Raw genomic sequence first — 16639 nt, 5'->3', positions numbered from 1 at the left:
ACTCCCCCATGTGACAATTTGAAAATCTTCACCCCTCATTGTGAGCTTTGTTGTGGCTGCTGCTGATGTTTTTGGTGTGTGATGTGATGTTTTGCTAAACTTGAACACAGTAAACTTATATTAATACAGTCAAACTCATATCTCCCCACCCTTGCATTTACCTTTGTGGTTTGAATACTCATGATCTACTGTCTTAGCAAATTTCATGTGTAATCTTAAAGTATTAACTACAACCCCTAACGGTACAATGGATCTCTAGAATTTATTTCTTCAGGTTGGAAATTTTGTGCCCTTTGATCAAAATTGTTTCATATATTCCATCTTCTAGGCTTTTGTAACTACTGCTTTACAATCTACTTCTGGAAATTTAACCTTTTAGATTTCACTTGTAAATGAGATAGTGAAGTACATTTTTTTGTGTATATAGTTGACTTAACATGATGATCTCAGATTTCACCTATCTTTTAAAAATAAGACATTCACATTTTTAGGGGTTTTGTTTTTGTTTTTGGGTTTTATCTATCTATCTATGTATCTATCTATCTATCTATCTATCTATCTATCTATTTATTTATTTATTTTGAGGCAGGATTTCTCTGTGTATCCTTGGCTCTCCTGAAACTCACTCTGTAGACCAGGCTGGCCTTGAGCTGAGAGAGCCGCCTGCCTCTGTACTAGGATTAAAGGCGTGCATCACCGCCACACAGCTAAATACCCCACTGTGTTTATACCACAATGTCTTTATCATTTAGCCATAAAAGGATTCTTGGGTTGACTCTACATCTTTGTTTATTGTGGATTACGCTGCACTAAAATCCAGTGTATGAATCCCTCTGTGAGATATCAATTCATATCCTATGGATATATACACAAAAATGAGGACACCACATCATAGGGCAGTTCTATCTGAAAAGTTCTGAGTAATTTCCGCACTATTTTTCATAATTGCCTCTGGAGTCTACATGCCCAGAAGCATATAAAAAGCTCCAGTTTCTCCATATGCATCGCCAAACTCGCAATTTTTGTCTCCTTGATAACATCCATCTTAACAGGAACGAGGCAGTATTTCATTAAAGGCAGTTTTGACTGTGTGTGCATGTAAGCAGTTGTGTGCACGTGCATATGGAAGCCAGAATTCAAGCACAGACTTTTGCTCCTCAGGACCTATCTTGTTTGTTGAGACAGGGCCTCACCCATTAGGCTAGCTGGCTAACTAATGAGTTCCAGGGACCTTCCTGTCACTGACTCATGAAAGGGAAAGGTCCCATGGGAGATGGAGATAAGCATGAAATTGGGATGTTTCGCTTCCATTCGGTGCTCTTTACCCCACTCCCACACTCCTCGCCACAGTTTCTTGTTACCTACTCCACATCCTCACAGGGATTTTTTTTTTTTTACAATGTTTTCCTTCTCAAAATATGGTCAGCAACTAGATGGTATTTCACCGAGAGACAAGCCATCACACAGTCAGTAGAAAAGAAAACAAATGCCTTGCTTCCAACTTCAGAAGGAAAAAGACAAAGAGCAAAAACATTCCCATGATTTACACACAGTCCCTGTTTCCTCTGAAACACGTTTTAGAGACAATAGCTGCCCCGTGAGAGGAATGAACTGCAAGCATTACAACTACGGCCACTACTGTGAAGAGACAGACCACTTCACACACGTGGAGAGGAGCTCTCTGCTAACATGGACGCTTGTCTGCCTCCACTACCTTTTAGTCTCATTTAGTTTGCCTATTTAGATACCTTTCTCCTTACAGCCATCAAATTAGCACAGGAAAAGGATTTTACAGATCATTTGCTTCAAACCTTTCATGTTCCAGATGAAAGCAAAAGAGGATTATTAGCTAAGAGCAAGGTCACCTAGAAGGCTCTGAGCAGACCCGGAAGTAGGTCCCAGGTTTCCTATTTTTTCATACTGTACTTTTTCTGAGAGGCCATTCAGTGTCAAAAGCTACCCAGTGACCAGGGCACTGTTAATTTTTTCATCTAGATTCTGGAAAGAAGAGACATTTATTACAAAATTTCAATGAATATGCGTCGATCACTGTCATAAGAGGCAATGAAATTTGATAACAATGACAATCTGGTACGGACTCAGGGCTGACCTTGTGCAAAGTCTTCCTTGGGAATTTCCCCACCCAGCAATGGGTGCTCAGTTCTGGATTTCTCACAACTAATGCAGCTACTGAGGACTTACTTCCCACTCCACAAATACCTCATGCCACAACTGAATGTTCTCTATTCAAAAAGGAAAGAAGCAAGGAAGGAAAGATGGAAGGAAGGAAGGAAAGAAGCAAGCAAGGAAGGAAGGAAGGTAGAGACAGCAGGTGGGAAGCCCTGAGTTCTTCTACGGACACTTATCACAGGATCACACATAGTTGTGTATGAATGTGCGTGTAATCTTCTGATAAATAAGACCTTCACATAAAATGAGTTTATATTAGATAGTCAGATAGACAAGGACCTACTTACAAGGAAGTTAGTTCTCCACAATTTCCAAATTAAGTTAAACTTACTTTCGAGGCTTAGAAATAAGGCAGGAGGGCAAAGAAAAAAACTTAAATGAGTTATATTCAGTAGACAAATGCTCTCATTTTCTTCCCTAGTTTAAGGAAAATTGCCTCCCACCATTGTCTTTACCCTGCCTGTTTACATGGAGTAAATGTAACCTATATTCCAGATAGTTTCTCAAAGACCAAAAGCAAGAAAGCACTGTTGGTATCCAAGGGATCTTTGAGCACCTGTGATTTTCAGCCCTCCTAGCACTGGCCATGGTCAATGCCTTGGGAAACTGATCGCAAAGGAAACATTAGATAATTCAGCCTCTGAGTCTACAAATTTCAAGTTTATGTCTTTATTGTCAATTTTAGTCTCCCTCTAACAGTTTTCTTGTATTACTCAGGGTCCTCCAAGGGAACAGAACTGACAGAAAGAATATGTTTATTAAAGGGGGAGGGCTAGTAGATTGTTTTACAGGATGTGATCTGGATAGTTCAACAATGGCTGTCTCACACTGGAGAGGGGAAGAATCAGGTAGTTATTTGCTCAATACATGTGGCTGCATGTCCCAGTGGACCCAACATGTAGCTGAAGGCCGGGAGAATTCCTAGAGAGTTGCTGGAGTTTGGTCCATAATGGGACCCCAAAGAAATTGGTTCTCACACATCAGTGAAGGGCAGCCTCTGTGCTACTCACATTTCAGGATGGGTCTTCCTACTTTGAGTAATCCGATCAAGAAGCTCTCACAGAAGCGACCAACAGTTTGTTTTAGTTGATTACAGATGCCATCAAACTGACAAATCAAGACTAGCCACCACATTTCTCTATGACAATTTCCCCCATTTTCCTCAGCCCATAGTATGTGAGAAAGATACTACTCATAGCGCCTCTTTCCCTAGTTAAAATCGGCAGTGTTAAGGTAGTGGTAGGAAATAGTATAGTTCTTATATCCAGTGTTTCACTAAGGTATCTGCTACCAGTTTATAAATAAGTAGTGTTTTCTTCCTATTGGTTCAAAGTGATGTTGCAGCCATGGCTTGAGCTATGAGAAAATGAAGCAGACAGACCGACACCATTATAACATAAATGGCGTTATCTAGAAATTAAGGTAACAATGGATCCTAAATAGTAAGGCTAAACCTACATTCTAATTTTTTCCCCCTAAGAGGTAACATGAAGTTTAAATTTACATTATGAATACAGCTTTCCTTTTATAAGCTGAAGAACATTATTTTGGTCCATTGAGCAAACTCATTCTTATTCATTGCCTTTTAAAGTTGACATTTAACTTCAACAGCTGTACTGCTAGCAAACAGCAAAAGAGTTTTTTAATATTCAAGAGAGTAGATTTCAAACTGCCACAGAATCCTGGATGTGTGGCATCCTGTAATTAATATACATTCACTGAAAGGAAGAATTACATATGGAAGTAGTTGAAGAGGGCTGAAGTTGCTCACATATATATTTCCTTACTCATACCCACAAATCCAGTTACACAAACAAGTAATTCTTCAAATTCAAACTAGTAAGTGTTTATTTCTAAAAGACTTGTCTTATAAAGCATTTACTAAAATAGATTTGAAAATATTTGCATCTATAGGCCTTGAATCCCTAAATCAAATAAAAATTTGGCATTTCTCTTCCCTTATAATTTGCTGTGCAACCACAGAAATAAGTAATTTGTTGGGGATGTAACTGCTACATCATATCAGACTCTTCACATCCCAGAATGCACAGTGGAGCCATGGCAGCCTTGCCCTTTGGAGCATAGAATGTAGCAAGAAAGAGAGGAATCCAAGTCTTGATACAAAAAGATGACTGATGTTTCGACAAAATTGGTGCACGGTGCTATGGACATCCATAAGGAAGGACTTAACCAGGTCATGGGAATGGGGGAGACAGGGTAAGAAGGTCGTCAGAAGATGATCTATCAGCAGAGACTGACAGCAGCTTCAGAATTAAACTTGAACATGTGTATCGATCCTGCTTCTTCAAAGACTCCATTAAAACTTCAGATTGTATTTATTTATTTAGGATTATACATATGCACACACACATATGTAACAGCAATTAAGAACAAAAGGGGGGCATGAATTAGAAAGAAAGCAAGGAAGGGTATATGGAACAGTTTGGAGAGGAGAAAGGGAAGGGGGAAATGTTATTATAGTTTCAAAATTTTTTAAACTATTTATTATTAGACTCTTTTAGAACTTAGAGCCCGTAAGAACACAGAGTGCAGAAGAGACAGGAGAAACAACCTTTGGGAGCTCAAGAGAGAGGAATAGTTGATCCCTGGTTTAGAAAAGTTAATACTAAATCAGCAGGAGTTGGGAGGAAATATCTACTTAGCAGTAAAGTCTGAGCCCCTTCCTCCCTCCGAGCCCCACCCCTCCACAGCAAGAGACACACTCACTGGAAAGGGTAAAGGCAAAAGTCCTTGGTCAACAGCACAATCTGGTGACTCCACAGTGTATATTTAATATTGGTATCCCAGAAAGATCACCCTTGCCTTCAAGGACAAAGGCCTGTCACACACCAGCTGAAAGATGGGCAGCCTCCACTAGGAGCCTGCCCATGATGCTGCTTTCAGTGAATGACCTGTGTAGATCCCTCCAGCGAAGCAGCATGTCAGAAAGCCTCATGACCGTAAATGACCATCTTTGAGGCATCTCTAAGCAAACAGAACATGTACATGATAAAGAAAATCAAGAAAAAAGTTATTATTATTCTAGATGCAGAAGAAAATTTCCTGTGGGTGTGAACTCAGGTAACAAAAGGGGAATTCAAATGAAAGGAAGGTAGACATTACAAAACAAGAGAGAAAAAAAGTCAAGAAAATCAGAGGGTGGAGGCAAGCAACCCCATCTCCAAATAAAGGATTTATAGGACAGAGAACAGAGAAGGTGGAAAAAAAAAATCACGAAATGCTTCTGACGTCAGGCGAGTTTATAGAGGAAAGCATCCAACAGAGTGGTCAGAAGGCCAGTATCAGTTACCATGTGAGTCCCATAATATTCAGCCATATGATTCTTATGCTCGTGAATACATTTCTGTGCATTTATACATTACAAATGGTGTGTCTTCTTTAGAGAGATGAGTGGGTCAGAATTGTTTTTGCAATGACAATTCTCAATAACCTCAAATATACTTCTTTACCCATTTATAAAAAAACAAAACAAAACAAAAAAACCCATGTCTTGCTGTACAGTCGATTCTCTTTGTTCACTGCCATGCTCTAGGACATGGCCACAAATGCTAAACTAGCAAATACTGAACCATCACAAGGACAAATGTGACATTAGAGTCCTATAAGCCTGGTTTTTGGTTTTGGTTTGTTCTTCTTTTGTTTGTGTTAGAGACAGAGCCTTACTGTGTATCCCAGATGGCAGCAAACATGCAATCCTCCTGCCTCTGCCTCACAGCTGCTAGGATTACAGGTGCGAATGATGCACCTATAAGCCTCTGGTCACACTTGACAGACTAATCAACCTTATTTTGTGTGTCTCTGCTTAGAGACACCTTATTTAGAATGTATTTATGGTTCAGGGATATTGACTTTAACCACCAACTACTCTATAATTCTTGCCTGAATGAAGCTTCCTTAATGCCTGGGTTGCCTTCCCCGCAAAAGGCATGCCACAGTTCCTACACTCAAAAACAAGACATCACTCCAGCTCTGCATTTAAGGCAGTGTTTTTAATGGGACTAACAAAAGGCGTGAAAGTTAGCAAAGCACAGAACTTAGCTATCTGCATAAAGGACACATGCTTACAGTGTGAGAGCCACAACAGCAACCACCGTCTCTTTCTTTTTTCTTTTGACCTCAGCTAGAAGTATGTGCTCAGGTGACTCAGGTTATCTGCTCATGCCCCAGATGATTTCATCAGCTTCACAAAGTATTGCTATTTTTTTTTCCAGTGGATGCCTGTTTTGGAGAAAGTTCTCACTATGTAAGCCAAGCTGGCCTGGAATTCACAACACCCTAAACTCAGCGTCACAAGTGCTGGCAATACAAGCATGTGCCATCCTGCCATCTTTTTAAGATCGAAATTAAATGTTAGAGAGTAGGAGAATTCACAAATCAGTACTGTTTCATTTGTTGTGGTCATTATTTTTACTATCGTCAATATTGCTAATTGCTAATTGTTCTCTTTATGAACAAAAGTCTGTTGTTAAAGGAAAGTCCAAGACTTTCAAGTCATGTAAATGGCATGTGGCTGACCTCAGAACATTCCTTACTCTAGTAAACAAAGCCATTGAATCAGCATTTTGTTCAATCAGCAGCAGTTTAGGGACAACTTACGGCTTTCTCTCATCTGGTAGGGATCCCATAAAAATATCCCGAAAGCCTGTGGGAGGCAATTCAGGGTCCCTGTAAGCAAGACAGAAATATATCATGTTCTGCCCAGTTCACGAACCCCAAAAGACCAGAAATAAACAGACTCCGCTGTAAATACATGAGGTTCTTTTTATTGTAAATTACAAGCTGCAGCTTGGGCCTACACAGCCCCACCGCTTCAGCGGTGGGAGCTGAGCGTTGCGCCCAGATTAGTTGGGTGATATATAGATTCTGGTCCATCCCAGCATGCCCAAGGCAGGGGCGATTCCTGCCTGGCAAGCATCTATTGGTCAAAATGCTACATTTTGAATCGATTGGCTATAGGAAGGTTCCCAGACCATTAATGACCAGGTGTCCCTCCCTAGGGGGATGGTCCAGTTTCCTAGCAACTGTATTTCTAGTGGGTGGGGAAAGAATGCAGTGAGTGAGGTGGCTCTTCCCCTCAGGGCATTACTAAACTTCTTTACGGTACCTACTTTAGGTCTTAATAGGTGCTAATTTATCTTTTGGTCTCTCAATCAGACTGCCATATTTGACATTTCAAAATCATTCAGAAATAATTTGGGAAAATGACCTTTAGAAAAAAAAGATTGAAGTTTGTAATGTTTATATACTCTGAAAACTAAAATAAACCAGTGAGGAAGTATTAGTATATTCTGTCGTTACTTTGGCAGCATTTTTTCCAATCATTACAATATAAAGCAAAGTCTTTTCTCTATACTTCTCTGGAGGAGCATTCTGCCTGGTATAGGGCAGTAGGCATGCCAACACATAGGTCCTACCCTCAAGGACTCTGTTGTGTCTCTTTTTGGAGAAATACACACAAAGAAATACCTGCAGTCCCCTGTGGAACAAACTTAAAATACTCAGACTGCAAGAACAGCAGATCCAATCCCAGTTGGTGACAGCTAATTCTGACCATCATGTGGTCTTTCTAGGCACATTTCAAACTTCGTTTCTTCTAAACTTCAGAACAAGTCCCTGAAGCAAGCATTTAAATAATTCTCATTTTACAAATGTGCCAACAGGATCATAGAGGCCAGATAACTTTCACAAGTAAATTGTAGAAGCTAAGTTCAAACCGAGAGCGTAGAAGCCCTGAGTAGAACCACCTAAAGAGAGTGTGAGTTCTAGCTGAACCTTGAATAAGTCAAACCTTGATTAGTGAGTGATAAAGGGTGAAGAATCCTTCTGTAAATAGGCTAGAGAATAAGCAGAAAGCAGAGACGCCTGTGACCCAGGCTTGGCACATGGCTGGGGCTACTTTAGCCTCATTCCTGTGACTATCCAGCCTCAATCCTGGATTGTATGAGGTCTACAAGCAAAAGAAAAAAAAACAATAAATACCTTTCCAAAATCCCCAGGCATTCTGTATTCTCATTTACCAAGGTCTTTTTCTTCTTTTTCACAAAGTCTTTGTTTAAAAGAACTTGCGACATCTGTTCATTTGTTTCTGATATCCAGCACTGGAGAAATAGAAGCCACATACAAGAAAAATTAATTAATCACCAACAAGGTCAGCCACTAAAATATTTTCCTACTAAGGCATATTATGATTTTAATTACTGACTCCAGATGACATTTAAAACATGAAAAATACCTCATAACCTCTGACTATTTCATCATAAGTATCTAGAAATAGTAATTCTTGTGTTGTTGGAAAATAAAAATTAGTTTCTCCCGTAAAATGGAAAGTGCTCATTCAACTAGGTACTGACTCCTCCTAGTTTCCTGTTTGTTTTTTGTTGTTATTAACCCTTTCAGATTGGTATTTTTTTTGATGGTGTGAAATTTCAAAAATTAAGTTCCCAAACCTCTGAAGGCTATATCAAGCAAAGGTGTTTCCAGATATAGAAAGTTTTAAGGGTCTATATCAGAGTTAGAATACAGTAACAGAGAGATAAAGCAACTGTCTGGCCACAGTCTACTCAAAGCCTCCGTGTAAGAGAGGTATATATGCCAACTAATTTTAGATTTTGCTGCTGCTGCTGCTGCCGCTTTTCCTTCTTCTTCCTTTTCTTCTTCTTCCTTTTCTTCTTCTTAGCAATAGAGTCTTACATTTCAGCTGGACTCATGGAGTTATGGACTTCATTTCCCAGCCACCCTTCACACTTAGACAAGGTATACAACACAGCATCCCAGGATCTTGCCACACAGATGGGGAGCATTGTGATTAGTATCCCGCAACCATTCTGGATCATTCTCAAGGCATAGCAGAGCAGAAAGCTACAAGGAATAGGTCTCTTGAGACCATCCGTGAAACTTCTGTACTAATTTTAGTCTACTGTCTCCCAGAGATAATAAAATAAAATAAAATAAAACCTTCCATGAATAGCCTCTGTTGATTTCTGGGTTTGGGTGCTTGTAGCCAAATCTAATCCTACACCATCTTAATGTGAAAATCAGTTAGAACCTAACACAAAGCATAATTCATAAAAGCACTTCCATATGTTTAAAGGGTTTTTTTTGGTACATAACATATATACATACATACATATATATCACGAACTGGAGATTGCAAATTTAGAGCATGAGGTATCTAAATTAACACAGCACAAACTCACAGGGTAATCACTAAAATTTCTATTTGATTTGCATAATAAAGCCTGGCTTAGGCCAAGTGATGTTATTTTTTAAAACTCAAATGTTTACAGAGAGGTCATTTCAGAATCTCATTAATACTTCCTATTTTCTTGAGAATCATTTTTTTTAAGATCCCTATTTTTAAGTTTGCAGAATAAACTCTCTATGTGTGCTGCATTTAAGAAAGTCCAATAGGTATAAAATCTGTGTAACAGGTTAGAGAGACTGGAAAGGTGCTCTTATGACTTTCTTATACATTACATATGTGAGGGACGCCAGCATCCTGCTCAGTGTGGCTTACATCCTTTGGCTAGGCTCCTTTCAGAAGCTCCTCCACTGGTAATTCTTCTTGGTTCCTATAGGGCCTGGGAAAGCACACTCCTCTGACTCCTCTAAAGGAAGTGCATATACTTCCCAAGTCAAGTTTTCCCTCTGAAGCCACAGACTGTTTCTGGAATGTTCTGTCCTGTGGGGATTTTGTTTATTTTATTTAATTTTTTGTCCACTTTTCATTGTGGTTGTAGCCTCATCCCTCCCTCACCTCCCAGTCTCACCCTCGAGGCCTCCCTCCCTTCTCCCCCCTGTTCCTCAGAGAAGGGGAATTCCTTTTCCCATCTACCCAGCTCATCAGGACTGAGCATGTCCTCTTCCTCTGTGGCCTGGCAAGGCAGTCCTGCCAGGGTCAAGTGATCCAAAAGCTGGCAAGTGAGTCACTATCAGGTGGAATCCCTGCATCCCTTACTAAAGGCTCTGAGAGGCTTCACCAAGCAGTACCTCAAAACACATCCAAACATTGGGCAATGCACAGGGAGTCTTGTGGAAGGGTGAGAGGAAAGAGAAAAGGACCTGGAAGTGGTAGGAGCTCCATAAGTAGAGCCAACTAACTAGGGCCCAGAGGGGTTTGCTGAAACTGAAGCATCAACCAAGGGCCATGCATGAACTGGACCTAGGTCCCCTACAAAGTTGAAGCAGATGGACAGCTTAGGTCTCATGTGGGTCCTGTGGTCTTTTGACAAGTATGAGTGAAACCCCAACCTGAAGGGAGCACTTATGTTCCCTGGGTGATATTCTCAAGGCCTTAACCCTCAGTTTACCCTTTTAGATGACCTGCCTTCACTCCCTTTCCACATGATTCATCCATCCTCCAAATAAATACCTTTGGCCAGCTCTTTTCAATTTCACCTTGTTTATTTTCTAATAATCTGAGTGAATAAGAGACCAAAACATTGATATCTAGTTATTGCCCAAATGCCAGTCATAGTCTAATTGAGGAGCATGTCACTTCACAAATGAAATAAAGATATTAGCTCTTTGGTCACTAACAAGAAATGTCTTATTTAAGCCTGTCAAATGGTACTTTGAATCAAGGATGAAGTTTTTTGCATCATTGCCAAAATATCATCATTATCATCATCATAATAACAAATAATAAGACACTGTAAAATGTCTTCTATTTAAAAAGCACTGGTTCCTTCATTCTTGTATTTCCAGACTTCTTTTTCATCCTGCTGCAGCCTCCAGGAGCTCCTTCTCTCCTCCTCCATTGCCTGGGACTCCCTCTTACTGTGGACCCAGGGTCCTATGAGCTCTTTCTTGATGCCCCTCTCAGCCTTGACTGCTACCCCATTTCCATTCCTTTGTGTCACTTAAAGACCTGAAGAAACACTCTCTACCAGATACTGCACTGCCATCACATTTGACTAGGGTTCATAATGAGCCACAGAAACCAAAGAACATCTACCCAACAAAGACAAGACTAGATACCTATAGTGCTATTTTTTAAATCTATTTTATTGACATTTCTTATGCCTCTTCCTCCTTTCTCCATTCCAATCCCTTCCAGCATTCTACCCCAACACTGGGTAGGAGAGAGAAGGAAAGTTAGTGGGGAGAGGGGGCAGAGTTCTCTTTAGCTACTTCTGGTTAGGATCATTGGGTTCCTTGGGACAAGCCCAATCCTCTTGTCAGGATATCTTCAACTTCTCTTCAAATTATATCAACAGCAATCAGTAGCAGCACGGGGGAAATACCAGCAGCCTCCTTCTTCTTCTTCCTTGGAGCCCCTCTTTCTCAGAGTTCCTTTCTCTCTCCGGGTCCTCGCTTTTTTTTCCTTTAGAGTCCTCAGATTTAAACTATCTACAGCTGGCAAGGAGTCCCTCTCAGAGCCTGCACCAGGCAAATAGTTTGATGATATGGACAATCTGAATCAGTCCCACATTCTACACCTGGGATCAAAACGAAGCTATGTTTACATCCACAACAGATACCTACATCAAGAAACACCCCAAACACCATCAACTCCAGAAGCTTAAATCCCAGCACAAAAGGACAAACATAAACAACCAAAAGAATATGCCTCTTCAAGAACACAGAAACCCTATTGAAATAGGCTGAGAAAAGCAATTTAGCTGAAACACAAGACAAGTACTTTGAAATAACAATTACAAACATGTTCAAAGCCTTCAAACAAAATATGACTAAATGCCTCAGTGAAGATCATGAAAATATACCTATTGAATGAAGACATTTCAAGACATGAAAGTATATTTAATAAAGAAATAGATTTACTAAAAAAAAACACAAACTGAAATAAAAATGAAAATTAAAAACTTAGTATGTCAAAGCAACCAACCAACAAACAAACAAAAAACAGAAATAAGCCTCATTAACACATTGAGAGAATTTCAAGTCCTAGAGAAAAGGTAGAAGAAATAGATATCTCAGTCAAAAAAAAAAGTTAAAAAAAATCCAGGCACCAAAATCTGAGACATTGGATATATTAGCTAGGGTTTCTATTGCTGTGAAGAGAAAACATGACCATTGCAACTCTTATTAAGAAAACAGTCCTTGGGCCTGGCTTACAGTTTCAGAGGTTTAGTACATTATCATCATGGTGGGAAGCATGACCACATGCAGGCAGACATGGTGCTGGAGGAGCTGAGAGTTCTACATCTTGATCCTCAGGCAACAGAAGGAGACTGTGTACCACACTGGATGGAGTTTGAGCATATATGAGACCTCAAAGCACACCTCCTCAGTGACACACTTCCTCCAACAAAGCCACACCTATGCCAACAAGGCCACGCCTCCTAATAGTGCCACTCCCCCTGGGTCAAACATTCACACACATGAGTCTCTGTGGGACGTAACTATTCAAACTACCACACTAGAAAAAAAAGATCAAAACTATAAATAGTAGGGATAAAATAAAGAGAAGAAACTTAGGTCAAAGGCATAGAAAAATTTTAAAAATCATGCAAGAAAATTTCTCCAATCTAAAGAAAGTTCTGTCAAGATACAAGTAAACAACAAGTAGACAAGATTTTAAAAATCCCTATAACATATAATAACCAAAATACTAAATGTTCAAAACATAGAAAGGATATTGTCAAAATGAAAAAGACTAGTTGCACACAAAGGTAGGCACACTAGAATAACTCCTGACTTTTCAACAGAAACTGAACACCAGAAGCCTGGACAAATTCTCTATAAACTTGAGAGACTGCAGATGCCAACTGAGACTACTATGTCCAACAAAACTGTCAATCAAATTAGCTGGGGAAAAAGAAACATCCCATAATAAAAACAAATTTAAGCAAAATCTAGCTACAAATCCGTCTCTGCAGAAGAAAAACTTTAGCCTAAAGAAGTTAAGGACATGCAAGAGAACACAAGGAATAAATAATCTCAGGACAACAAATCAAAAAAGGAGGGGAAAACATACTTGGGGGCTTCTCCGGGATCCCTGAGACCTCCCAGGACCCCCGAGCCGGAGAATCAGAACCCCTGGGTAAGCGCTTTTGTCTTGGCCAAGTTCTGTGTCTCTGTTCTGTCATTCTGTGTATTTTGAGATCTCAATAGGGAATACAGTGGGTGGTCAGAGGGTGGTCGAGTTGTAGCACACCATTGACCAGCTGGCACTGGGGCCTCTGAGAGATGTCTCAGATCCCGGTGGGGAGAGGGCTCCCCAATAGCACTGTGAGGGACATGGGGTTCATATCTGTTTGATAGGCCTAGAGAGTAGGCTGCTCCCACAGAGACAGGAAGTGCCACGAACGTACTGATTTGGGGTTCTTAACCGCTTGCCTGGCAGAATCTGTGTTTGTCTGTCCGACTGTGGTGACTTGGGCTGACAGATGCTATGGGACAGTCTTCCTCTTACCCTTCCCTGTTTCTCCGAACTCCTCCACCTGGCAATATTACCATTTCCTCGCTTCCACCAGCAGCAGACTGGTGGGTGCTCTGGGTTGGGAGAGAATGTGAGGGGGGAAGGAATGTGAGGGTGGAGACATGAATGAAATTGTCCAGGACTGCTCTTGGCCAGCTGGTGAGTGTTTTTTGTCTCAGTGTCTCTGTGCAGTATTTGTTTGCATCTACTTTCTGATTTCTGTTCTGTATCTATAGGAGCGGCGAGACATGACTAAGTGGACTCACTTGAGAGTCATAGCCATGGGGGTCAAGAGGAGCCGTCCCTGGCCCTGGGGTGGATGAGGAATGCCACCTGTCAGTTTTGGTGGATGTGGAATCCCATCATTAGTTTTAGCCTCTTCGGGGTGGATGTTGTGCCTGCCTCAGAGGAATCAGTTTTGGTCCCAGGAGGTACAAGCCAGGTGTTTGATTTCATTTTTGCCAGAGGCTATAGATTCATTTCTCTGTGTGTGACTTACTGTCTGTGGTTTTGCGTGACTTGCTGTCTGTAAAGATTGTCCGTTTCACTTCTTTGGTTTCTTTTTGACAAGAAGACTGACTGATGGTACAGGATAAATTACTTCCAAAACCTTTTGACTACCTCCAAACCCCTTGACTTGGTTCTGACTCATTTTAAGGAAGTTAGGACTAGAGCTCACAGTCTTTCAGTTGATATGAGGAAAGGTCCTGGTCAGCTGGTAGCCGCCACTGAGTGAGAAAAGTGCGTGCTTGAAATTACAGCTGAATCGAGTAAGAACAGTTTTGTCTGTTTAAATGTATGTATGACCATTATATGTTTGTTTTTGACTGATCTTATGTGGTTAATGTAAGATCTCTATATGTCTTGGTTGTAGATTAAGAGTTATTGGCTATGCTTAAAGGTTAAATTCAAACTCTTGTTTAGAACATATATGTGTGTCTATGTGTTTATAAGATCTAAAGAATCACAAATGGTTTTAAATAGCAGCAATGTGGCTTGATATACCATGTGATGTTACTCTGCCATCTGAGATTGCCACGTGGTGTGGGTCAGGAAAAAAAAGATTACAGAACCTCTTAGAATTTGTTTCCTTTCAGACTAAGACAAGTCTCATTTTAAATTGGTATTGGTTTTAGAGATTGGATTATTTGCACTGGTAACTTGATTTTGACTTTTAAAATTATGGTTATGCTTTGTGACTTCACTCCTAAAGAAGGTACTTTATTTTGATATCGCAGAAACAGGTTTTAGAGAATGTTTCAATGCTTAAGGCTATGAAACGTTTTAAAGTTTATCAGGCATTTTAAAAAAATTAATTTGGACAGTCTAACAAAGAACTTGGAACAGATTCTCAATCCTTTGGGGGAGGATAAAAGACTTTAGTATTTATTTTATTAATTTTAGCAAATAAAACCACACCATACAGTTTGAACCAATTGAGAAAATTGAAATTTTTACGGTGTATCATGTGGAAAGCTGCTTGTTTGTTAAGCTGCCTTATAAAAAAAAAATGTTTTTACCCTGGCCTTCACCTTGAGACAGAGAAAAGAAGTTTCACCTAATTCTTTAAAACTTGTTCCAAGTTCCTTGAAGCTTGTTTGTGTGACATTGGACCATATCTGCTACAGGGAAGTAGTTTAAAAGAAAAGTTTGGCAGTTCAATGAACTTCTTTTTGTATTGATGTGACTTGTTTTTGCTTTGCCTATAAAAAATGAATCATGGCATAAACACACGCTGGGCTCTGGCAGTATGATGTCAGGATGGAAAGGATTTTGATGGGAATTTTTAAACCATCATTGACACCTAATGGCTGTTTTATATTACTGGCCACAGGCAATTGCAACACTAGGCTAGTTGCCATGTTGTACCAGGAATAGAGGGGGGGTGGAGCTGTGATTTTACTGCTATCTTTGTTGAGAGCTACCAGCTGTGTTCAGTTCCCTGTTTAGTGCTGAGTGCAACTTTTGTCCTTAAAGCTTTTTGCTATTTAGTTTTAATGCAAAGTATTAGGATCAGCAAGACTTGTTAACCCCTCTACGAACTGTATCCAATTAAAAGTTTTACTTTGATTTTAGTTCGGAAAGATATTTAAAGTTAAGCTAATAACTGCAGTTGGTTACAATGTTGAGCTTTACCTAGTGTTTTGCTTGTTTTTAGGTTAAGACTAGAATGGGTAATTGTGAAGTTTGCCTATGTAGATCTACTTGAAATATAGTCCTAAAATATGCCTCTATGGAATATACCATAATTAGTGATTATAGCATTCTGTTTTATGGTATGCAGTTTAGAGCAGATGATAAAGATAGACAAAGAGTAACTCAGATATGCTGGTCCTCAAGCTTGTCAGAGATCTGATGAATATGGCATTTTAACATGTGTAAGCTTATTATGACAGAGTCCCAAAATCCTGGCAGTAGCTCTCCCAAGGTCTCTGAGAAGATTTGGGCACAATGACAGATGACAGTGACACTGGATTGTGGTATGTTCACCTCTGGGAAGACTGCCCTAACTGGCCCACTGCTAGGGACCAGCTTAAACTGTGGACAAAGCTGTGAGCATCTGGAGAGTTAATGTTTCACATTGCTGAAGGCAAGGTGATGTCAATCTCTCTTGTTCCTTTTTCTACAGAAGAAGTTTCTCATCTTCTGTGCCTGATGGCTGGACCACCTCTATTCATGATGCCATGAGACCACAGGAATCAGGGACACTGCCTACGTGATGGACTAACTAGTCATCTCTGTCATTTTGATTGGTACATGGATTGGCACATTTATTTAGCTTATAATTTATCCTTTCTAAGGTCTCTGATCACATTGATGGGTAGGCTAAGCTTATGGTAACTTTTCAGCTAAAGAAGAGACAATTAGATCCACTGTTAGCTCATTGGTCTATTCATTAGCTAGTTAGAACTACTAGGTATGAGATCTTTTATTTAGAAAGGCAAACAGGTTTGCCTTGCTCACAGGCTTCATGTTAGTTGCCTGTGTCTTATGGTAAATAGCTGGATAGAAAGATTTCAGAAGTACAGAGTTTTGATATTAAGT

The 16639-nt window shown here is 40.0% G+C and overlaps 1 protein-coding gene across 1 annotated transcript in view; it reads right to left on the bottom strand.

Annotated features, from left to right (window-relative positions):
* Cfap95 (cilia and flagella associated protein 95) overlaps positions 1–16639 on the bottom strand; it is a 97745-nt gene that overhangs the window by 37284 nt on the left and 43822 nt on the right. The window contains exons 3-4 of the mRNA XM_055614014.1: positions 8191–8309; positions 6808–6876 (exon numbers count right to left, since the gene is read on the bottom strand). Of these exons, the coding sequence (XP_055469989.1) occupies positions 6808–6876; positions 8191–8309 (188 nt within the window). The remainder of the gene's footprint in view (positions 1–6807; positions 6877–8190; positions 8310–16639) is intronic.

The sequence above is a fragment of the Psammomys obesus genome, unplaced genomic scaffold (genome assembly GCF_907164565.1).
Source record: "Psammomys obesus unplaced genomic scaffold, mPsaObe1.curated_primary_1811, whole genome shotgun sequence".
Taxonomy (NCBI): domain Eukaryota; kingdom Metazoa; phylum Chordata; class Mammalia; order Rodentia; family Muridae; genus Psammomys; species Psammomys obesus.
This window is presented reverse-complemented; position numbering and strand designations above follow the sequence as displayed.